Source organism: Mytilus edulis, chromosome 2, assembly GCF_963676685.1.
Source record: "Mytilus edulis chromosome 2, xbMytEdul2.2, whole genome shotgun sequence".
NCBI lineage: Eukaryota > Metazoa > Mollusca > Bivalvia > Mytilida > Mytilidae > Mytilus > Mytilus edulis.
The window spans coordinates 24,738,092-24,764,916 of record NC_092345.1 but is presented as its reverse complement, the minus strand read 5'-3'; the positions used below and the strand labels follow the sequence as shown (position 1 = coordinate 24,764,916).

At 31.9% G+C, this 26,825-nt stretch overlaps 1 protein-coding gene across 1 annotated transcript; it reads right to left on the bottom strand.

The window, feature by feature from the left end:
- Positions 1–12,891: 12,891 nt before the first annotated feature.
- LOC139510523 (uncharacterized) lies at positions 12,892–15,583 on the bottom strand. Its single transcript, XM_071297094.1, has 2 exons — positions 15,269–15,583; positions 12,892–14,440 (listed from the first exon to the last, which is right to left on the bottom strand). The coding sequence occupies exons 1-2, from the start codon at positions 15,561–15,563 to the stop codon at positions 13,776–13,778; spliced, it is 960 nt and encodes a 319-aa protein (XP_071153195.1). The 5' UTR covers positions 15,564–15,583; the 3' UTR covers positions 12,892–13,775.
- Between the last annotated feature and the right edge of the window lie 11,242 nt (positions 15,584–26,825).

Sequence of the window (26,825 nt, the reverse complement as noted above, 5' to 3'; positions counted from 1 at the left end):
ATCACTAGTGTGAGACTACGTAATGTTGAGGTTATGTTATTAATCATACATGTTTATTTATTTTTAAATTTTATTAAGATTTTACTACTTCGATTATATCTGTGAGTGTTGCATTGTCGTTTGGTTTATTGTTGCTCTTCAGCGTTTCTGTTGTTTCGTTGTTTTTCTCTCATAGTTGATGTGTTTCCCTCGATTTTATATTCAAACCAGGATTTTTTTTCTCTCTATCAATTTATGGTTTTTGAACAGCGGTATACATGTACTACTGTTGCCTTTATTTTCGAAATGCTCTACCACATGTTACCAAATAAACGCCCGTCTTCGGTTACAATTTATAAGCCATTTAGCTTTGGTCAGTTATTTTTCATAATCAATCCAATGAAATTCAGTATCATAAATAAAATAAACAAAAAAAAAACATTTTGGAAGAAATTACATATCATATTCATCTCATTTCCTTATGCATTACATCTGACTTTGTATTTCAGTTCTACCCACTCGCTTTCTAGTATACAAGTGTGTTACGTCCTAATTAATTAAGAATCACTCCTTATTTTCCCAGTAAACTTGATAACTATGAAAACGAAAGTTCGGGTGTGAAGTTTCCGCTCTACTCTAGAAAAGTGTTTTGCACTTGTTATTATTAACTTTCCATCTACTTTCGATATAAACAAAGAGAAGGACAATTTTTAACAAGTGTGTTTTCCTTCAAACAGGAAGTTTCTCAGGGTTTGGTATTTTTGCTAAATTTTCTGGTATCTCCAGCTAGCCATCACGACAAAAGATAGTTAAGGCGATGATTATTTTTTATGAGTAAAAAAAAACAACGAACTATCTGTTCATGTTTATTTCCGAATGATCTCAGGTGATTAAAGAACAAGTTTGAAATCATTTAATTATCATAAAGTTACCAAGTCCTTCGTTTTGTATTGCAATCGATTGTCATCTCTATATAGTGTAAATTGTGTTACTTATTTTCAAAGATTTAAGTCAAGTTACTATCTAAAGTTGGGTAAAAGTAATTTTTATCAGTCACTTGATATCTGCTTTAGTGTGATTAGAAGGTCTCAAAACGTCTTAAAATGAAAGGTCTGACTAACAATCATAGTAATTAATTACATCGATGGACATTCATTCACCTTGACATGACTGTTTTGCTTACCACATTTACATTTACAAAAGAAATACAGTATTGACATTTTTATTTTTATTTACATTGTAGATAATATTGTGAATCCATTTAGTACTGCCAAAAAAAAAAAAACAAGCTATAGACTTTAGATATCTATGGTGTTACAAAAATCCAGATAAGTCAGGGTATACTTTGATTTCTATCCAGTTTAGGTTAATAAAAATGCTTCTATGCTAGATTATCAAAATCAAAACATTGAAGTGGGATTCTTTTCCTCTATAAACACAGGCTTAAAAAGTACAATCCTTGTATTTCTAATGAGTTGGTTTTACCCTATAATATTTCTTACTCCCTGTACAAAAAGAGGTTGATTGGTTAGTGGTGAATGTCACTTTCAACATTATTGAGCTATTTTGTGGCGGTCAGTATGAATTGGTGTAATACCTTACTACGATAAGAACTAAAACCGTTGAATAGGGGATAGTTTTGTCCTTATTCTCAGTCATATTATGTCTCCCACCACTCTTATCATTTCTCTCACTAGAATATCCTGCTATGAAAAAAAAAATGAAGAGTGATTTAAATCATTTTAATGTACCAATATTTAAGAAAGTTACAAACACTGTTGAATTGATGAGATTCCAACCACTTGAAAAACTGAGACAATCTCATAGTAACCAATTTGTAGACTTTCTTTGTTTTTTGAAAATAAATTAGAAATTAATAAAAGGATTACAAAATTGCCTATTTCTATAATAAGAAACGAACTTTTGGTATCAAAAAGAGGTTTGTTTTCGGAGACACTAATGTATGATGTCATACACAGGTTCTTACGAATGAAGTTATAAATGCTTCTACATTCAGGGCCGTAGGCTGCACAGAGATTCAAATAATAAACAATCATATTATTACCACAACTTAAAAGTTCAAGCTTCTCTGAACATTTAAAAGTCTATTGCTACCTTAATAACATACACATAGTCAAATCTAGTTTCATTTCGGTCTTTTGGAGTTAAGGTGTAGATAAATTATGTATTTTTAATGGAGCTTTCCATTCTTTTGACAGTTTTGACTAGCATGTAGGACAGAAAGTCACAGGACAAGAAGTCACGGACAAAAAGTCACAGACCAAAAGTCACAGGACAAAAAGTCACAATTCAGTTTTGAGATTATTTTTGTTTGAACAAGAAAACATTTATTTTGAAAATATTTTTTTGTATTTCTCTTGAAGTTTTATGTTTCAAGCAACTTTGTAATAAAAATCTTCTCAATAAATATAAATAACGATCAAGTAATTGTTATGAAAACAAAATGTCAAAGTGACTTAGTACCTAAATGACTTCATTTTGCCAATAAAAATATCCTTTGCATGATTAAAATTTAATACATTTTCATTTATCAAGGTTTATGAGCTATTTCCTTAACTTACAAATGATTATATGTAATAAAAAGAAAATATTTCAAAATATATTTGAACAATTGTCAAAAAAATATTTGTGACTTTTTGTCCTGTGACTTTTTGTCCTATCAAATTTGTGACTTTATGTCCTGTGACTTTTTGTCCTGTGACTTTCTGTCCGTTTACCTTTTTACTACACTTCTTAATTGATCAAACGTTATTTTTCTTAAAAGTTGTAAAGCTTTAAAAAATCGGCATGGCGCCTATGGTACTGACAGTGTATAAGAGTGGTGTAAAGTGAATTCATTTTTCAGTTAAATACAGCAATGACAGTCATTAAAAAGTTTTTCGTTAATGCTATTTCGTAATCTTAGCTTCCTAAAATATTCAACCCTAGATAGATTACAGGGATTGCTGTAAATTGACAATTGCAATAAATCGTTTTTCAATTGAACTCGACATTAGGGATGAAGTTTGATGTACCGGTAACTAGCACCTTGCAGTTATAGTAGCATACTTATGTCTAATTAAAGAATGATGTGTAAATATTTAAATTTCTTTCGAAACCCTAGTTGATTGCAGACACAGGCAGTAACTTTACAAAGGTAGGGATATCTCTTACAAAACAGTCACCAATTCATGAAACACTTTTGGAAAACTCTGGACGATAAGTTGTATACAATCATGACCTTCGTGAGTCCTTCACCTCTTTCGAAATCGCTAAGAAACTGGATTGCAATACGGTGCTCTCAGTGGTTGGGTTCCACGTGGTCCCATACACATCAGGTGCTTTAATTTTCAATATAAATCGTTCGATGTATCAAATAGTTGAGCCGTTACATAAAAATTAAACAAAGGGAATTTCAGAGGAGACAAAATATTTTCTTCTCGATATATTTAGCAACGAAGGAAACAGTGCTGTAAGGAAGAGGCTCAACGAACAGTGCAGTGTAAACATAACATAAACTGATGACTCACTAACCTAATAAAATTGAGAATGGAAATGGGGAATGTGTCATAGAGACAACAACCCAGCCAAAGAAAAGACAAAGCAGAAGGACACCAACAGGTCTTCAATACAGACAGAAATTCCAGCACCCGGAGGTGTCCTTCAGCTGGCACCTAAACAAATACATTCAGTGATAATGAACGCCATACTAAACTCAACAGTATACACAAGAAACTAAAATTAAAATAATACAAAACTAACAAAGGCCAGAGGCTCCTGACTTTGGACAGGCGCAAAAATGCGGCGGATTTAAACATGTTTATGAGATCTCAACCCTACCCTATACCTCTATCCAATGTAGAAAAGTAAACGCATAACAATACGCACATTACAATTCAGTTCAAGAGTCCGAGTCTGGTGTCAGAAGATTTAATCTGCTGCTATTTTAAATTACTTAATGTTTGCATTTTTAAAGCATTTTCAAGCGATATTGTGTTTTATGCATTTGTTCAGTATGTTAAGTTTTATTTACAATTCGAATTCACTAATTGATATTGGTAGCTTAACATGTATATATGAAGGTTGTACAGTGCCTAGTCAACACTTCTGTGTTGACTTGAGTTACAATTGATATGTTCATAATTATAAATTAACTGTTACAAAACTTTGAATTTTTAAATAGTAAGGCATTTTTACCGTAGGAATAGATTACTTTAACTGTATTTGGCACAACCTTTAGAAATATTTGGTCCTCAATGCTTTGCAACTTCGTACTCTATAGGCCTTTTTGTCATTTTTTGATTCGAGCGTCACTGATGAGTCTTTTGTAGACGAAACACGCGCTTGGTGTACATAAAAAAATCAAACATATTTTGATATCTATGATGAGTTTATTTACATCCCCTGGGTCGATGCCACTGCTGATGGAGTTTTAATTCCCCGAGGGTTTCACCAGCCCAGTAATCAGCACTTTTGTGTTGACTTGAGTTATCATTGATATGTTCATAATTATAAATTAACTGTTACAAAACTTTGATTTTATGAAATACTAAGGATTTTCTACGTCAGAAATATATTACCTTAGCTGTTTGTGGCATAACGTTTAGGAATATTTGGTCCTCAATGCTCTTCAACTTCGTTCTATTTTGGCCTTTTCATCATTTTTTGATTGGAGCGTCACTGATGTGTCTTTTGTAGACGAAACGAGCGTCTGGCGTAAATATAGAATTTTAATTCTGGTATCTTTTGAAGAGTACGAAGACTAGGGTACATGTATTTTATTGTGACGTGTTATAGACATGTAAGATATTTTTGATGTATGTTTTAAATTGGTATTAATAAAGCATACTGTTTAATATTCTGTATTTTTTATGAAAGTTATTATGTAGGAAACAGTATCTGTGTGAAATAACTTGTATTATACTACTTGTAATGCCTGAAGTCTTGAACATATGATAATTGAAGCAAATAAGTTTAATTTAACATTTAATAAAGTTAAGTTAGAACAATCACAATATTATGATTTTTCTAGAAACATTGAATAACTGTCATTTGTATATTTGATAAACCAGTTGAAGTTCATGTAATAATTTACCAGTTCATAGTAATAATCCACTGAATAATCCAACTGTATGTCTTGTATTTTGGAGATGATCCAATTGTAGCAACTGTAGTAGATCGTAGTAAATCGTAGTAAATTCCACACACCTTGCTTGAATTTATGAATGAAATGTATTGACATGCGCAGTAGAACCCATAAGTCACTTGGTACAATTCTCCAATAAAAACACTATTTTTACGTGTTGGCAACTGTTTTCACATACTCCTTGTAATTCCTTTTAGTATTTGTAGTCAACGTCTTCAATGTTTTGCAGATGTTAATGCTAACTTTCCTTGATATTTAACATTTTGATCCACATAACTTTTCGCAATGTTGTTTACGTATTGTGACTTCCGGTGGCGCTGTATTGGTGTATTTATAGCTACTATAAAAATTTGTTTAGTACCATGCAAACTTTGTTTATTACATAACGGTTACTAAAATTGTATATAATTATGATTTTTGTAATTTATTTGAAAATTCAAATATTTAGTTGGACGGCAAGCGCGCGATCCAACAATCTGACAATTTTCCAACTTTGCCAACAATCCAACATTGACGTAATTTCGACGCCTGTTCGTCAGTTCTGCTAAAACTTTTGGTTGTTACAGTTAGTATTTTATTTGCTCGTTATTTATTTTAGTCAAAATGGTTAATTTTTCCTAGTAAAATAGTAAAGTTAGCGTTTTCAAAGTTAAAAAGGAATATTTCATTTTAGCGGACTCTTTGGAGCCGGACTCCTAAATTTTGATCATTTGCTTAAAGTACTTTTTTTTTTTGGTAAATTTAGGAAAGTTCTTTAAAATTGTTTTAAAATATCTTTTTAAGTTAATTATCGTATTAATGCTGGCAAAGCTTTATTTCTAGTTCATCTTTTAAAGTTAGGTTTATTGAAATTGTTCATTAAAGTTCATGTTTACTGTTAACGTTTGTCTTTTTGTAATAAATAGGATTAAATAGGAAAATATTAGGCAATTAAGGGATAATTTCCTAAAGGTCTGGAAATTATAATAAACAATACAGTTTATGTATGGTATAAACTGTATTTCATTGTTAGTTATTCAGGAAAGGTTCTGAATATAACTAATAATAATAAACATTTTTTAGGTAACTGGTGAGGTATCAGTTACAACAATATACAAAAACAATCAGAAAGAGGTCTTCTGACTAAATTCACTAGAAATTAGTATTTTCTCTTAGGCTATTTATTTCTTAGTAAGATAGCAGGACTCAGCCTTTTTATGTATTTTTCTGACACACCAACATATTATCTCTTGAGTGTAGAGATAAATCCCTAGACAATTATAGACCTATAACTTTATTAAGTGTAGACACCAAATTAATAGCCTACACTTTAGCCCAACGGTTAAAACCTGTTTTATCAAAAATAATAAATAGTGATCAGAATGGATATGTAAAAATAGGTATATTGGATTTAATATCCGACAGATTCAAGATATCATAGACTACTCTGAAATGTTTAATATAGATGGTGCTTTGTTATTCATAGATTTCTCAAAAGCTTTTGACTCGTTAGAATGGTCATTTATGTATGAAGCTCTTTTAAAATTTGGTCTCCCGCAGTCATTTATTAAATGGGTTAAAACCTTATATAATGGTGTCAAAGGTTGTATGCTCAATAATGGGTGGATTTCTGAAACCTATAGCATTTTTCGTGGTATTAGACAAGGGTGTCCCTTGAGTTCGATAATTTTTGTTATAGCTGTAGAGATTCTGGCATGTAGAATAAGACAAGATACAGGTATTAAAGGATTTCAAATCAAACTTGATTCTAAAACACATAGTCTTAAAATCTCACAACTTGCAGATGATACTACTCTCTTTCTTAAATCAAAACAAGAAATAAGCCTGGCATTAAATTTAATTGAAGAATTTGGAACTCTTTCTGGTCTAAAACTTAATAAGTCAAAAACTGAAGGAATATGGCTAGGTAATCTAAAACATTCTAAAGATAAATATGAAAACATTAGTTGGAATAAAAGCCCCATTAAATGTTTAGGTGTATATTTTGGAACTAATAAAGTTGAATGCCATAAATTAAACACAGAAAATATTTTGAGGAAGTCAGAAAAAGCAATTTCAAATTGGAAGAAAAGAAAGCTTACAATGATTGGACGTATAACAGTAATACACACATTAATTATACCAAACATAACCTTTTTAGCATCAGTAACCAATTTATCGAAAGACTTTCTAACACAATTTAAAAAACTAATATTTAACTATATATGGCAAAACAAAAATGAGAAAATCAAGAGATCTACTCTATGTAATGATTATCAGGATGGTGGTTTAAAAATGATTGATACAGATAGTTATATAACATCAATCCATATATCTTGGGTCAAAAGGTTAACAACAGAAGAATTTTCAAATTGGAAGGTTATACCTTTATATTACTTTAACAAATTTGGAGCAAACTTTGCTCTATTTAACATGAACCCTGAAAATATATATGACATACCAAACTTAAAAAAAATTACGCCAGAATTTTATTTTGAAATATTAAAAAGATGGTATAAAGTACATAATAGTTCCAAGATAAGCAAGGGGTTAAATTTCAAATGCATAAGACAGCAATTTATTTGAGGTAATCAATCAATTAAATTAAATGGTAAAAGTCTTGTTTTTCCAAACTGGATAGAAAGTGACATGTTTTTTATTAATGATATCATAGATAAACAAGGTAATATCTCCCAAAAAGTAATCTTAAATAAATTGAAAGAAAAATCAAACTGGATAGCAGAACTTTCTAAACTTAAATCTGCAATCAAAAAGGAATGGAAACTCATGTTAAAATCAAATCAATCAATTGCAACTAAAGTCAAAATAGACAGAAATCTTTACTTAGAAACAAAAAATAAAGCTAAATCAATTTGTATTAAACAATTAAAAGCTAAAGATATATATAACTTCTCAAAGGTATAGAATGTGACACACCTATTGGTTTCATAAAATGGAAAAAATTATTCAAACTAAATTCCTCAAATCAATTACATGATATATTAAACTTTACATTTCACCAGTTAATTGATAATAAACTAAAAATGTTTAGGTGGAAATTGATCAATTATATATTACCATGTAAGCAACTGCTTTATCAATGGAAAACAATGAAAGATAATCAATGTCATATATGTCACCAAGTAGACAATTATAATTATATTTTTTTTGGATTAAAGTTGGGTTATTACTAAATAAAATAAAAATAGGTACACATATTTTATCAATGCAAAATTTAATACTTGGATACAAAATTCATGACAGTTCATATTTTGATATTAATGTGTTGTTAACAATTGTTTTATTTGCTGTTTACAAAGACAACTATGCATCAGAGTTAAAACACAAGTACATAGATGTATACAGGGTTTTTAAATTAGAACTCTTAGAAAGAAAATGTAGTAAATTTTTGAAAGAAACATTTAAATATATATAATTCACCACAATGTAAGTCAATAGGTGAGGCGTACAAGTACTTATAATTTTGTAGTTGTGTGACAGAGAGTGTGTGTGTTTGTGCTAGTTTTGGGACCAAGTTTGTGTGTAGGTACAGGTGTGTGTGTCTGTTTATGTGAAAGTAAAGACAATATACTCCATGTACTAGCAGAGCAATATCATGTTTTTCATTTATGTTTTATGTATACTGTTTCTCTGTTTACACGAAACGATTGTCAATCCTTTATACAAAGTATCAACAAATATCTCATTCTTTATCCATACCATACCATGTTAAATTACCATCAGAATGTCATCAATGTTTGATACTCATAATAGGCTAATGCATCAATTTTTTTTTAGTATATATGATTCTTGAAATGAATAAAATATAGAAACTTATTTACGTGACTTTTAGCAAATGCCTATATTGACCAGCTCATATCTTGTCATACTGACTTTGTAATTTACAAACTACTCATAATATTTGAGTAAAAACTTTTGGGTCGAAGCATTTCAAGCCCCTGCCCGCTACACTATGATGAGTTTATTTACAGCCACTTGGTTGATGCCACTGCTGGTAGAGTTTTACTTCCCCGAGGGTTTCACCAGCCCAGCAGTCAGCACTTCTGTGTTGACTAGAGTTATCATTGATATGTTCATAATTATGAATAAACTGTTACAAAACTTTGAATTTGTGACATACTAAGACTTTTCTACCTCAGGAATAGATAACCTTAGCTGTATTTAGCATACATTGTATGAATATTTGATCCTCAATACTCTTCAACTTCGAATTTATTGGCCTGTTCAACATTTCTTTATTCGAGCGTCACTGATGAGTCTTTTGTAGACGAAACGCGCGTCTGGCGTAAATTTAAAATTTGATCCTGGTACTATATCGTTGATGAGGTTATTTATACTATGAATTCAAGATTATTCGTTGGATACGAATTTTCGTGGATTTCACGAGTAAAAGTTCATTTTTTTTTTCAAAGAATTACAATTTTTTTTATAAGATTGTATGACGACTTCGGCAAAACCTCGAAATTAAACAACATAATATCAGAGTTCCACATTAGACAGCTGTGGCGTTCCATACTCATTCATCATTAATGAGGATTAGATTGTCTACTTATCAACAATCTAATAAGGCAAAATGTAATGTAGTGTCGTTTTATGATAGGTTATTGTTTCATCAGAACCAAATATTTTGACATGTGTAATAACATAAGGATATAGTGTTGAGAACGTTGCATCACTCATCTACAATTTGGTTAGAAATAACCTTGTTTTGTCAGTAAGAATAGGGAACATGTACATATTCTAGGGTTTTTTAACTTATTTATCCTGTACATTAAATGATGCAAAGCTTGCTATCAAACAATTGTTAGCGAAAGTACTTCGAATCAACGATTTCTTATATATTCCTTGAAGCTATACAGACCCCCTCCCCAAAAAAAGAGCAGTCGTTTGTTTAAACAGCGACATACTATATGCACAGATAGTACTATAGTGTAATCATTGATGTTAAATGATTTTAAATGCCAAAGAACCAACCCATAAAAAAACGTGATACAAATTCCAAGATTCAAGATTTTATTAGTGTCAAGAAACTTGCATACAACATTCATATACAGTAGGTAATAAAATTAAACATTATTTCAATGATTACAACACATATATGGTAACACAGCACCCAAGTATTTGTCTCTGAAATAGAAAACTACGACAAGGACAAGGAGATCGTGACTTATGTATCTAATCTCATAAGCAGACACATTTATTTATTTTTTATGTAGAATTTCGTAGTTTCATGCGTTTATCGTGAGCTTTCTCAAAAAGTTACAAATATGTTAAATTTTGAACATCCTAATAGTTTTGGTCGCCTGCAGGGTTTAATATTTACGACTGTCAGATTGCCCGGGACAAGTCAAAGCCATCAACAGGCACCTATATGATATACGATTGTCAAGTAAATATTCAGACAACACAAAACAAAAATCGGTAGAAAATACCGAATACTGTCTTAATTAGTTCGTCATTCAGACTACATCGATTTATATTCGAGTTTTTTTCTAATAATATGTAAACCTGTGCCTCCTCGTGCAAAGCCTTGAACACATACACAAGAAGTTTATACTGGCATCGATACGTTGCGGGCAGCCAGACTTGAGGATTGTTTTGTGTGGTCGTACTTCCTCTTCCTTGTAATGACCCTGGCTGCTGTGTTTTGGACTCGCTATTATTAGATGTTAATGGTAGTCTATATAGTAATGCGTTCCCGTAATCTAGACGGAAGGTAACAAGAAAGCGTACTAACGTTCAAAATAAACACAAAGTAATAGGCAGAGTAAAGCTCAGTTAAAAAGAAGTCAGAGTCCGATATCAGAATATGTTGCATACGAAACTAAGTTAAATGACAATGATACATATATTAATATAAAGGACTACTAGCAGTTACTGACCTGCCAGATCCAGTCCTTAAAAACTGATTCAAAGATTATGTTTTCAAAAAATGAAGCACAATCCCTCCCGTTAGGGGTTAAGTATGATACCATCATAAAATACATGAGAGGACCATTACTCGTTTCATGTCTTACACTGTTTTTTTTTACATGCAAATATCCTATGGGTAAATATCTAAATATGCCATCCTTAGTGTCCTGACAACAGTGTCGTAACTTGTCTTCCTACTAGTAAACATTATAAGTAGAGCAATACAGATACGTTAAATATGCATCTCAATCGATAGAGATAAAAGTTTAGCCTTACTTCAGGACACGTACAACCCCCTCAAACAGTTGTTGCAATGATTCTAAGATGCAAAGAACGTTGTATTTAACCAGAACGGGCTGCAAATGTATATAGATATAGGAATATGTGGTGTGAGTGCCAATGAGACAACTCTCCATCCAAATAACAATTTATAAAAGTAAACCATTATAGGTCAATGTATGGCCTTCAACACGTAGCCTTGGCTTATACCAAACAACAAGCTATAAAGGGCCCCAAAATTACTAGTGTAAAACCATTCAAACGGGAAAACCAACGGTTTAATATATATAAAAAAACGAGAAACGAGAAACACGTATAAATTACATAAACAAACGACAACTATATATATGGGTTCGAATCCCGGCGAGGGAAGAACCAAAAATTTGCGAAAGCAAATTTACAGATCTAACATTGTTGGGTTGATGTTTAGACGAGTTGTATATATACATTATGTACACAGCCATGTATCACGATCATTGATGGCGATCCGATGGATACATCTGTTGTAGAGTTGTCACTGACTCAGACGTACTTATGAATATAATTATTTTCTGTGACTGTATCTTACATTAATTTGTAGGATCCTTTACTATAGTTAATTTAGCTGATCTGTAACAATAACATCTTCATGCCTTATATATCATGTACTGTAGTACGCCGCTAGATTAAAACTGACGAGGAAAGGTAACATACGGCCAGCGAAAGCTCTATTTTTGTAGAGCCCAGGTGGTCGTGTGGTCTAGCGGGACGGCTGCAGTGCAGGCGATTTGGTGTCACGATATCACAGTAGCATGGGTTCGAATCCCGGCGAGAGAAGAACCATAAATTTGCGAAAGCAAATTTACAGATCTAACATTGTTGGGTTGATGTTTAGACGAGTTGTATATATATATGTGAACATTATTTTTTACGCCTATATATATATATATATATATATAGGCGTAAAAAATAATTTTCACATGTGCAGATATATATATTCATTAAATAAAAAATTAAAATAAGTAAAAATTTAACAGTTCCATTCTATCGATTTCATCCTCCCATTGGGACTCTTCAGGATAACTGATGTAGTGTCGCTATAGGCGACATCGTTAAGGAGGTTTATGACGTTCCGCCATTGTTCGTTATTAAAAGTTCTCTGGATTTAATTTCGATCGAAACGTTGTTATGAAATAACGTTTCATCTCTTTTCTATATGCTAGAGCGACCCTAAATCAGTTATCCTGAAGAGTCCCAATGGAAGGATGCAATCGATAGAATGGAACTGTTAACTTTTTACTTATTTTATTATTTTATTTAATGAATATATATATATATATATATGTATAAATCTCACAAGGAAATGAAAATGCTAAAAAACAAAATAAACAAACAATTATTCTGCTATTGGTACCAATGCAAGTTGCATAAAATCAAATCAGAAATATCCCCAAAATAATCTTTTGTTATGTAATTTTATATGAAATATTTAGAGGGAGATATACCAAGTGACAAATACATGTACTGTACCCTCAAGTTAATTAAAAAAAAAAACACTGTACATATATATACGGAGGGGTCATGATCCCAAAATCCCGGGCTTAAAAACATGAAACCTCGAGGTCCCGAATTGAAAGAAATTTAATTCCCGACATCCAGAAATTCGACAAAAGAATTCCCGGTTCCCGAAAGGACCAATCCTGAAATCCCCTCAACAAGAAGTCTTGGCTCACACCGAACAACAAGCTTTAAAGGGCCCCAAAACTACTAGTGTAAAACAATTCAAACGGGAAAACCAACGGTCTAATCTATATAAAAAAACAAGAAACGAGAAACACGTATAAATTACATAAACAAACGACAACTACTGTACATCAGATTCCTGATTTAGGACAGGTGCAAACATTTGCTGCGGGATTAAACGTTTTAATGGTACCAAACCTTCTCCCTTTTTCTGAAACAATAGATGTATGCACACTTCACAGCAAAACGGATTACCTATTCAAGGAAGCGTGTAACTGCCAGTCAGAAAATTACAATAGTTTAAATACTCAATCAACCCTTTAGGTGGCAATTAAAACCAGACTTGTAATGAGCACCCAATTATTATATTTACTTTGCATAAATTTCAAACGAAACATCTTTCCTGCAGAAATATTTGGTACTATGTTATAATCTATTCCATCAATACTGTTAACCGACTTATTATCGCGGATACTTTATTACGCGTTTAGTCCTTTCAAGCCAAAAATAATTTTAGTTATATATGGAAAAATCAAACTTTTACATATAAGAGACCATTTATATGCACTGTTGTTTTTACTGGCGAAAGTCGTGAAAATAAATCGCTTGCGAAATTTAAAATTAGAATGTTGACAGCACAGATGACTATATTATTAGTGTAATAATCCTCTAACTCAATTTGTGTCTTGACTATAGCTGATAAAACTTGGGCAAACTATAATTTTTACAAAGTTTTCTAAGCAATCAAATTAATGATTGGAATATTTTCAAAATCGTACGCATACATTATTTCAAGTTTTGTTTCAAATGTTTTAGGATTATACACACCGAACGCTAGACAAAGCTGATCAGCGGATACTACTTTTGTTAACGTGTACAATATCTTCGAACTATCCTTGTCAATAACGGAGAACTCATTGCGTTCCATGTTAACGAAGAATCCAAGTCTTCCTGTGGTCACTGTACCGACTGTATTACTGCTGCTTATTATCTTAAGTTGTTCACGCGTTTTCGTAGTACCATGTTTGGCTATAAAGCATATGCTAGTATTGCAATTGTTAATGTAAAACGACAACCCCTGGTTTCCAACATAATGGTTACTGTCTATTTCTTCACGACTTGCCACTCCTACTTCGAGGACTAAGGATGTCGAGTCATGATTTATGGACTTTAATATTTTGTATGAGAAAATGATCTCAAAGTACATTTTACTTATAGAAGTTAAGCATCTATCTCCTATTGTTCCTTTGTAGGTGTTAAACTGTTCTGGATGATTCACAGGAATGGGGGTCTCTTTTGTGAAGGAATTACCCAGTACTGTATTATCATTAGACAGGAACATTAACGAATGAGTCGACTTTCTGTCAAATCTCAAAGAAAATAAATATCTAGCCTTATCATCTGAAATAAACCAATATATACAAAATTCATACATTTATAATTTGATGTAATGTTCTTATTCTTATGTTAACATTTCTAAATTTGACAAATAAAGTCAAACGATATACTGCTTTTCAAAAGTCATAAAGAAAACTCTTATATAACTAAATAAAATGAATCCTAGAACATGTGTACAAGTTTCAATATCGACTGGCGGATCTTAGATGTACCAGTTTATAATGATTTCTGAGTATGTCATGTGAACTTCATATATATATATATATATATATATATATAAATACATGAGTGTGTAGATATAGGAAGTGTGTTTATTTAAATATTGGGGATATTAACATTTATACTTTTTTAATATTTGCCATTGTATATTGGGGATATTAACATTTATACTTTTTTTAATATTGGCCAATGTTCTCATACGGACACGTCATTCTATCTGAGTCCAGCTTCCAAAAACTCTAGATTTGACGTTTTTCACGTAAATTCGTTTGCAGAAAAAGAAAAAAACTGCCGTTAATAGTAAGTTGAAATCTCAGACAATTTTAACGAAACACAACATGCCTGTAGTATTCGGATATTCAACAGATACATATCAATTTGAGAAATTTTCTATTGGTTTCTGAAGAAAAATTTGGTGCCAAGGAGTTGCTTCCAAATTGTTTCTTAGATATGTTTGAACTTCTTAAGACCGCACGTGATCGAACGTTCTTAAAAATGAAGCAAGGAACTAAAAAAAACGGAATAATAGACATAGGTTCAAAACTATAATGTATATAAAAAAATGTCGGAAATAAGTCTTAAATATAATTAACAGAAAACAATAAAATCTACCCGTTGCTGTTGATGAGAATTTTGACACCATTACAGGGACAACTATCACTAGTGCCAGGACTACACCACACACAAAAGCAAGTATGGACCACTTGTGCTGCTTCAATCTAATACGTATATCTCTGGTAGCCCTAGATACTGTTGACACTATAACTACACTTTCCGTCAACTGCATTGGTACATTAATGACCTGGCGGCTCTCATTTACGCTTTCAACATGTGCGGCTGAACCTTGCAGATTATTGAATTGTCTTTGATCTTTAACGTTGCCACAATAATCAGAGGCTACATCCATGGAACTTCTTTCCTTATTGAAGCTATCTATATAAAGAAAAATAGTACAAGAATAAAACAAATACACAAACTGCGTTCCTTATTTGTGTACTAATATTCATCAGTGAATAATCAACTTTATTTTTTTTAATTCAAACTTATAGATTTTTGAATATAATATAAAACAGAATTCCCTCTCGGTATTTTGGGAGATTTTTCCAGTTTTTCACATTCTTTCTGTTTCCATGGCAACAGCGGCCATCTTGGAAATACACATCTGCACATTAGGGTTAAAATTATTTATAAGTTCCATCATAATTGGTCCATACATTTCTGAGAAATAGTCTGGACAAAAAAACTAGGAGTAATAGCAATAATACTCATAAAAAACACACCAACATGAAACTAGGAATAATAGTAATAATAATTATAAAATGTATACAAATTAATTATAATAATTGACTAATAATAATAATCAAACATATAAACTTTTACTTAAATTATGTATAAGAAATACACTTACAGTTAATATTCGACTTTTTCATCTTGGTAACTAACCTGCAAAAATCAATGCAATATGACGAACTAAAAAATATTCTTGAAGGTTCACAATATTTTAGTTGAAACAAATTACCCTCTTGTTCATATATTTTTGCTATTTCATTGACACAAACTAACTACACGTGCGTGATCGTATTATCAACAAACAAACATATTTGACCAAGGAATAAGGAAATATTGAATTCTCCGAAAAATATACAAAACAATTGAAGAAATTTCATAAATGCTATTGTAAGTAAATTGACATCTATTGTTCTTGACTCATTGTCTTTTAATAACAATTATAGTAAAACCTATGAAAAAAGGTTATTTTTAGACTTCAATTAATGAAATGAATACACTCTTCCTGTTTGAATAAAATTGAGAAGGAAAATCGGGAAAGTGTCACAGACACAACAACCAAACCAAAGGGCAGCAAACAGACGAAGCTCATTTAACTCCAAAATGTATACATAGAAAAACTAACATTAAAAATACGTACAAGTCTGATTTTGGACAGGCGAATAAATGCGATAGGGATAAGCATGTATTGTGAGATTCCCCTAATACCTCAAGCCAATGTAGAATAAACAAACACACAGCAATACACACCGTAAAACTCAGTTGGAATGAAGTTCGAGTCCGATTTCAGAATAGGTAACAATTGAAACTCTGCAAAATGGCAATGGTACATAAATTTTAAAAATGCTAGCAGATACGAACATGCCATCTCCAGTCCTCAATTAAACTGATTAAAGATTATGTCCTCATTATATTAAACCCAACCACAATCCCTCCCGCTAAGGGTTTAGTATCAGATCATCATACAACGTATGGAGCGAATATAATTAGTTATTAAAAGTACCAGGCTTATTTTAAATTAAATACGCCAGACGCGTGTATCGTCTACTTAAGACTCATCAGTACCCGTAGCACACAAATAAATGTTGTTTTTTTTTATAATAAATGTGTTTATTTCCGATGCGAAAAACCTATGAGTGAATTGATATTAATAAGAAATTTAAAATATCACATCCTTTATAACCTGACAACAGTAACGTCAATAATATCCCTTCTGCAGAAGTCTGTTTGAAGGTTTGGTTAGCTTTTGAGGTGAGTGCTGACATTGTTTGTGCTCTATATGTAATATTACCATCACCGATTGTAAATTACATACCTGAACGTATGAGATCTTTGCATCTTGATTAATGTATACGAATGATGGCCTTGTATGATTATAAAGTATGGTAAATGTTTTGGTCTATTTTGTGACATCGAAAAGTAGGGTGTAATACATATATTCCTGTCGTTAAAACACCAGCGAATTGAATACATAAACATTATAAGATAATGACAACATGGACAAGGGAACGTCACCATACAAAATGAATAATTAACAATAGGAAATGAAAATAAAAAATCATATCTTTTATTATAAATTTGTTATTGAATGTTAAATTGTATTAGTGAATTAAAATGTCGTCTAAATGAGATCGAACATTTGTTTTTTTATGATATATTATGTTATAGATAATAGGGAGGTCTTTCTTTGAGCAATCCTGACACTCCGAGGTGTGTTCTGTAACAAGAAAAACCTTAAAATAAGCATTATCTTATATACCGTCAAAAGAATATATTTTTTTATAAAGATTAGCAAAATTTAGTATCCTATTTTACCGACCACACTAAAGTGGGATATTCCTTTCTAATAGAGCAGTCAGGCTTAAATACGCCCTACGGCTCATTTAGAATTTGAAATAAATAAAGGCAACAGTAGTATACCGCTGTTTAAAACTCATAAATCCATGGACAAAAAGCAAAATCGGGATAACAAACTAAAACCGAGGGAAACGCATTAAATATAAGAGGAGAACAACGACATAACACTAAAATGTAACACACATAGACAAAATCCCACGAGAATAATATATGTAACATCAAAACCAAATACATGAATTTGGGATAGACAAGTACCGTGACACGTCTTATCGCAATGTGAATTTACACTCAAAAATAAGAGAAAACAAACGACACAATGTTATAATGTAATACACACAGAAACGAACTATAATATAACAATGACCATATTCCTGACTTGGTACAGGGCATTTTTAAAGGAACAAATGGTGGGTTGAACCTGGTTTTGTGGCATGCCAATCCTTGCACTTTTATGGCCATGTGAAATATAACATCAAAATGACAACACAGGACTACAATATAAATAAATTGGAGAACACAATTGGCAAAGAATCACACGAACAACAGCCAACAAAAGGCAACAAGTTCAAAATTTTAATACGCCAGAAGTGTATTTTGTCCACACAAGATCTATGTGTGACGCACAGATACAAAAGTTTGAAAGCCGAAACCAGTACAAAGTTGAACAGCATCGAGGACCAAAAGATCAAAAAGGTTGTGCCAAAAACGGCAAGGGTTTTCTGTTAAGTTACCAGAAAATCCCTATAATTTAGAGTAATTTATACTTTTGCAAACAGTAAATTTAATAAAATGAATATTCAAAAGATGTACATGATAAAGCTGAAGTATTAACTAATTACAGGAAACAACTGAAATACATTTACATAACCAGACATTTGAAACACAAAAGTAGACACATCCGAATACGTTTAAACCTCTACACCAAGTGACGTCCTATTTGAAACTGAAAAATGACGAAAAAATGACGTCATTTGAATTAGTAAAACAGAGCATCAAAAAATGAAAAATGACGTCACATAAGAATGAATAAGATAGAATTAGGATTACTTTAAGATTATATATTTGAACTAAATACTGATATTGCATTTAATAACAAAGCACATTTTTATTCTTATTAATATAAAACTGAGGTAGCAATTAACTATATTATAAAACTATGTCCGGTTTGTTATGAATCTAACTTCAAACGTAAAATATCGTACTGATTACCTTGAACGAAATCAAATCTGATAAATGAAGGCGGTGATTAATTTTCTTTACCATAACACATAAATATAATAGAAAAGACGTCAACACATTTGACAAAATCCGATGAGAATTACAAATATAACATTAAACATTTAAACTAAATACATGAATTTGGAATGGATAAGTACCGTACCACGTCTTATAGTAATGCGAGTTCACACTCGGCAAAACAGTCACAATCGGGAATAAGTCACGTTTGGTAATTAAAAGATTAGACGACATTATGACAAAACACAATCTACCATGTGGTAAAAATGTCCTTAGCTAGTTTGGTTAACGAAACATCGTATGGATCCACCAAATCGTGATGGTGTCCATAAAATTTACGGAGTGTCAATTTCAATCTGTCCTCCTCATAACTTTGTTGGAGCAGTTTCTGCGTAAGGAGCACACTCCTGTATATGAAGTCCGTATAGTGTGAACAAGCACGCGAATAACGTATCAATTGTGATATGTAAACACCATACGAAGGGGCAGAGGGTATGTTACTGCTGAGAAATGGGAAATTGATAATTGGGAAGTTGAAATCGTCCCGTTTATCATAGATTTTCGTGTGAAGTCGTCCATCTACGTCAATATTGAGGAAAAGATCAAGGTATGAAGCAGTCCTTCTAGTATCAGTGGTATCCTTAATTTCAAGTTCACTTGGATATATGAGATGTAAGTATTGGCTGAAATATGGGTTATTCAATGATAGAACATCATCAATATATCGGAAAGTAAAATTAAAGAATTTCGCAAGGTGCTTTTTCTTTTTGTCTTTTAGAAGGTTCTGAATGAATTCTGCTTCATACGAGTACAAAAACAAATCAGCCAGCAGGGGTGCACAATTAGTACCCATTGGAATACCGACTGTCTGTTGAAATATAAATCCTCCAAACTCAACAAATATATTGTCGATCAAAAAGTCCAGCATTTTGATAATATCATCTTCTATATATTTTCTGGGAGATTCAGTGTGATTTTTCACAAAATATGAATTATTGTAACCCAAAACAAGAAATTTGTATCTACGATTTCCATTTTTATAGAAAAAGCTCTGTTTTATGAGATGGTGTAGTCGATCTTTCAACTGAGCATGGGGAATAGTAGTATATAGCGTAGAAAAATCAAAAGTTTTTATGTTGCTGCAAAATTTCAAAGATTGTGATTGAAGGTTAAGCAGTAGATCTTTCGAATTTTTGAGAATCCACATCTGGTTAACACCACTGGTAGAATATATCTCCTCACAATATTTTTGAAGCCCATCTTTAACTGTCGAAAGAATAGTATTCAGTACTTTAGAAAGATGTTTGGTTGAACATTTTGAAGACCCAGCTATGTATCGTTCTTTATATGGAGTTTTGTGTAATTTGGGTATCCAGTATAATGAAGGCAAGTTTTCTTCGTTTTCTTTGATGTTGATACCAAAAGAAAGAAGGACAGATTTATGATTTTGTAAAATTTCGTCCTTGGTAAATGATGTTAAAGAATATGTAGGATTACCAGTAGTTTTATCAATTCCAAGCTCTGTAGTGAATCATTGCAAATAATGTTTTTTACATATGAAGACAATATTATTGGAGGCTTTATCTGCTGGAACAACGACATATTTGTCATGCAAAGAGGATAAAGCATCCACAACCTCCGGATTCTTGAAAGGGTTAGAAACTTTAGTACTCATATTACATCGTAGTTTTTGTATGCGCCTCTGAATGCATGATCGAATAGCTTTGATCCATTCAGACAAAGTGTCCAGTTCTGGTTCGTCTGGTTCGCGCTTTACCCATTTTCTTGCATAGTCCTCAACTGCATCCATCAGTAACTTGAAATTCTTTTTCCAGTTGATGGGTTGGGGGATTCTATATTTTGGTCCCTTGGCTAACAACTCTCTTAGTTGTTCATTGGTAACGATGCCAAGGTCTCCAGTAATAATATGACCAGCTGGACTGTAATTGTATTGTGATGATGCACATGAGCAATCCGGAGGCTTGGATTTTGTATCTTTGAGGTTAAAAGCCTCTAAAACTCTCTTGTGGTTGAAAATCTTGGATGCAATAGACTTGGTGTAAGTATAAGAAATAACAGGTGTAGCTTTATTTTTGAAGTAATCAGGTATAGTTTTTTGTACAGATTTTTGATGGAAAATATTGCTAATATTTATAGCATCTAAACCTTTATTGGCGAATTCTACTTTGCAACTAATCTATACAAAACAGAACGAGAATCAGTAACGGAAGTATTTTGGGCATCTTGAAATAGTAAAGAAAGTTTTGACAATGGAATGGAGTATAATTTAGTTCTAATATGATGAATTCCTAAAGGTTTTTGAACAGACGTTAATAGACTATCAATTGTCACGGTGTGTACAGCAGGTGGTATATATTTTCTGTGACCATGACTTCTATTTCGTCGAGCAGAAGTATTAAACAATTGTAATGTATTGACGGTACTACACCTGGGACTAGACAAAATACCTACACCATCAATTTTGTCATTGCATCCATTGGGAATGGCTATTCCCAACTCTCTTATCCAAAAGTCTTCTCTTTGTAAACGATATGGTGTACTCAATATGGGGTCATTTGTTGGATGATATATTTTCTCTATAATCCGGACTTTCATTGAAACACCGTGAAAACAATTAAAACTCACTTATTAATCTAGATATAAATGTGAAAGATTTTAACTGATTTACTCATTAAATACGCTCCCATTCAAGCTTTTATATGAAAAATCTATCCAATATGCACAAAAAAATGTCACTTTTTAGATGGTTTTGATCAAAATTGAAAGTGGCCGCATCAGTGTTCATCCTCAACCTTTATATATGTTATGTATTATCATAAAATACAACTTATTTTTCAATATTAAGGCTGAAAACAAATGCGGCCACTTTCATTTGAGATGGAAACCGTCTAAAATTTAACTAAAATGCTAAAATTGTGAAGATTTCAGTAATGTACCATGACTTAATGGTGCTAGCACCCGATATATGTGAATTGTATTGTCAAAAGCAGCCCATATTTGTGTAGCGGAAGCATTCTAACAGTCAATAAATAACTAAAAGTTTACATTTTAATAATTTTGGAAAACTGCTTTATTTTGGGGCCAAAAAGTGGTCCTACTGGACCTACTCCTTTAAAAAAGTTAAGAACTGACACGAAGACGAATATAAATACATGTAGGTCACAGTAATCTGTGTGTATCGTCCTGAAAACCTGACACAGGTCATTATTTTATGCCTTGGAGCATATTTCATTGAAACATGGTATCGTCCGGGTTGATTCTGAGAAAGAATGACTTATGGTTCTTAAAGAAAGTAACTCCATATAGGTATAAATCATTCTTTTTCTTGTATTATTCTATAAATTAACTCAATTGCCCAACAAATTGATCGACGCAGATTCAAATACATGAATTCAATACATCTTCGAAATGTTACAAATGTTACATATTCTAATATGTAAACTTTCATTTGAATCTGGTACGTCCTGATTCGAACATAATATTTAATCTTAATATCTCCCGGTTAGAATATACCTGTTAAGTTATTGTTACTTTCGTCTTTTTCGGGAAGCTTCATGCGTACTTTAAATTGGTACTTATCCATTTTATATTTACATACCAATACATTGCATGATGTTTCGTTCACAATAAATATGTTATAAATAAATAAAGGCAACAGTAGTATACTGCTGTTCGAAATTCATATATCGATTGAGAAAAGAACAAATCCGGGTAAAAAATATAAGTGGATAACTACGACACAACAGAAACACAACACAGAAACGATCTATAATATAACAATGGTGATAATTTTTCGAGCTTGATACAGGACATTTTAAGAAAAAAATGGTGGGTTGAACCTGGTTTTGTAGCATGCCAAACCTTCCGCTTTTATGGCAATGTTAAATACATGTTTAAAATTAAAATAACAACATTACATGAAAGGACTACAATAAATGGAAAACATATGGGACACACACGAATAATACCTAACAAAAGTTACCAGGTTTAAAATTTAATACGCCAGACGTGTGTTTCGTCCACAAAAGACTAACCAGTGACGCTCAGATGAAAAAAGTTCGAAAGCCAAAACAAGTACAAAGTTGAAGAGCACTGAGAACCAAAAGTTCCCAAAAGTTGTGACCAGTCCCCATAAGGAAATCCATAGACTAAGGAAAATTCCAAACAAGAAAAAATAAGCAAAACAGAACTTCAATGACTGACAAAACCCACTGAACAATGGTTACAAATGTCATCGACACACATACAAAAACTATTGTGTCGAATTTCAGATGATTAAAAGAGAAAAAAAAGGACAAACAGATAACACAACAGGACAAATTGACTGTGAAAACATTCACACCTATAAATAAAGCAACACAAATTACAGGTAAGGAGACTCAGTACAAGCGATGGGGTAAGAGTGCATGGTTACATGAATTTCCGTACCTTTTTGAAAGAAAAAAAACATGCAAAGAAAGAAACTGACACATCTGAAGTGAGTTGACCTTCTTGCACAAAACAGTCATAAAAAGAAAATAAGCTCTTTCAGTTAAGTTATGACCTCATACAACACCAATAGATCGTGTCTTGAGTTTGAGTCTTCTTTTCATCGTCTGTTTTGTAAAAAAAAGATAAATTGTTGATACAAAACATTGATACCAGACAAAGTGTTGCGGTTCGGTGGGAGCCAATGCTACGTGTTGATTACCGTACTTTAACCCTAAATGGTTTACTTTTACAAATTGTGACTTGGATTGAGAGTTGTCTCATTGGCACTCATACCACATCTTCTTATAATCATCTAGTGTTAAGGCACGTTGTTAACAAATACATACATTTTCTATCTTTAAGCGTCTAACTGTATTGAACGTCTCAATGATACGTATTCTGATACTTTTCATTATAATCGTCATTCTGACGTTGATATGTATACAATGGGAAGATTATACTTTCACATGGCAGACTTTATATCAATGAGATCAGGTATGACTTCATTAACAGAAATACAGAGGGCATACTGAAGGCTCATTTATTTTGTCGTTGGTTAAGCTAAATCTCAATAACAAAGACTAATTTAGGTCATAAGAAGGAAAGTTGATTGTTTGAATACTACTGTCACCAGTATAAGACTTCAAAATGTTGAGGCTAGGTTATTTATCATTAACTGCCAACTATTTAAATGATTTTTTTCCATTTTACATACAACTTTAAAAGTTGATTAAATGCAATTTCTCCAATCAAAAGTTAACATATTCGATACACTAATAACCTTCGTCGTTTTTTGCCCAGCTTTTCGACATGTTTGGTTTGCAATGCTCTTGAACATTTAATCAAAGAACGCGTGTTCTGAGATATAAGTCTTTGGTCAGAGTTTTCATTTTGAACCAAATTACATTTACAATTAAGACAAAAGATATATTTTTAATAGAATTTACTTGGCATGTTAATTTCAAAGTTGTTTTGTTTTGCTTCGTAACTACTCTTGTTTTTCAGTTTCACCAATAGCCTTAAGGAAATTTGTGTCTGTCATAAGTCAGGAGCCTGTTATTCAGTGGTTGTCGTTTGTTGATGTGTTACATATTAGGGTTTTTTTCCGTTCATTTTTGTACAAAAAAAAGGCCGTTAGTTTTTTGTCGTTTATATTGTTTTACATTTGACATTTCGAGGCCTTTTATAGCTGACTATGCGGTATGGGTTTTGCTCATTGATAAAGGCCGTACGGTGACCTATAGTTGTTAATTGCTATGTATGTTGGAGAGTTGTCTTATTGGCAATCATACCATATCTTCTTTTCTTTATATTTGACATATTACCATGGCCTTATGAATCATGCATACATGTTTGTTGATCAAATGTGTTAATAACATGATATTTAGGTTAAACCAACTATATGCACATGTTTTTTAACACAGTTTTAATTTTGAATAAAACCGACATGGTTAGAAAATACATAAAATAACACCATCAAAAACGTTCAATGTTATTTTTTGCGTATCACCTAATCCACTTTTTTTCGTTGACTTTGTAATATATACTAGTTTCATAAATGTCTAGGTATACTTGATAACAATGAAACCGAAAGTTTAATCGTTAAGCATCAGGACTATGGGTTATCTTCCGTTTCCACTTTTTATTAAAACTAAAAAAATCCCCTCTGCTTTTTTTACTGAATAAACTGTTATCTCTTTAATCAGTAATGTTTATTCAAACAAACGAATCATTGTTTATATATATTTACAAATGATCTCAGGGTATTAAAGAGCGCTCTTGACATAAAGTCAAAAAAGAGTCAGGTCCAACTTTATCTTATTGCAAGTTATTGTCATCCTCCGTTCCCTTTTTACCGTGCAGTTCGTTCCTTTTATAGTTAAAAATAGAGGCCAATATATAATCTTCAGTCGAGTTAGGCAGGTCAGTCAGTTGTACCTTTCAGCTACACAAGTAACATATTATATCAACATTTACTCTATTTTAAGTTAAAATTGCTCGTCTTGTCGAATGACGATTATGTTCGACAAGATTGCTGAAAGTTATGTTTAACACATCTATTCATCATTAATACAGTCACAAGACAAAGCACAACTCTTTTGTAGAAAATTTTAAATGAATGTCAGGTCGGAATATACATAAAGGTTCTAATTTCTTGTCGACATCTTATGATTATTATTGATTGTGATTGAAAGTATTCAGACAAGAGAAACTATGAAAGTGACGCATTGAACATAAAGCATGATTATATTTAAATGCATCGGAATCCAATTACTGTATAAAGTGTCAAGTTGATTGGACTTCAACTTCATCAAAAAATACCTCAACCAAAAACTTAAAGCGGGACAGACAGATGAACGGACGGACGGACGAACAAACATTTAAATATTTGGATCTGTGTAATAAATAATTGTTTAGGTGCATCTTAATTATTACAACATGAATTGTTTGTGTTTTCTGTATTGTATTTCATAAAACAAATGTTAAAAAAAAACGAAATTTGGATTGAAGGTTCTGAGTTTTTAATATTGAAGATCGGAGACTGTTTTTTATTTCTTTGTATGTTTCACTATCATCGAAATTGTAAATATGTCAAAGTAGCTTGATGTGTCAATTTCCTCACTCATTTGCAAATTTGATGAGGACCTTATAGATCGATTTACTTTTGCAATAAATAAACAGTAAGGATGTTTTCTCCGAATTGTGTTCCTACTATTTAAAGAAATCTATTCACAAGCTTAGTTGAAAGCATCTTTTGATATTATAGGTAAATGTGATAGCGGTGCTAATGTGTCTACCTATTTTCCTGATCACAATCATAAGTCTTAAATAGCAAAAAAACTTCAAAACTACTTCAATTCTACTTCTGCTTAATCGAAAGATCAACTTATTTTTTGTGCATAAATAAGGCCGTTGGTGTTCTTGTTTGAATTGTTTTACATTTTTCATTTCAAGGCCTTTTATAGCTGACTTTGCGATATGGGCTTTGTTCATTGTTGAAGGCCGTGCGGTGACCTATAGTTGTTTATTTCTGTGTCATTTGGTCTCTTGTTGAGAGTTAACTCATTGGCAATTATACCACATCTTCTTTTTTTAAATATACAACACAAATAAATGGAAGAACATACAGGACAGAGAAATACACAAATAAACAATACAATAGAACATTACGACATGTTAATATTTATTAAAGATACCAGGCTTATAATTTAATACGCCAGACGCGTGTTTTGTATACATAAGACTCATCAGGTCACAATAGTTAAGAAAGCCAAACAAAGACGAAAAGCATTCATGT

What these genes read in the sequence shown, in the direction of transcription:
- LOC139510523 (XM_071297094.1), bottom strand. Translation starts at nt 15,563, where the DNA reads ATGGATGTAGCCTCTGATTATTGTGGCAACGTTAAAGATCAAAGACAA. An exon ending in ATTCTCATCAACAGCAACGG is followed by an intron (nt 14,441 to 15,268) that starts GTAGATTTTATT and finishes GGTTTATTTCAG; the next exon opens with ATGATAAGGCTAGATATTTA.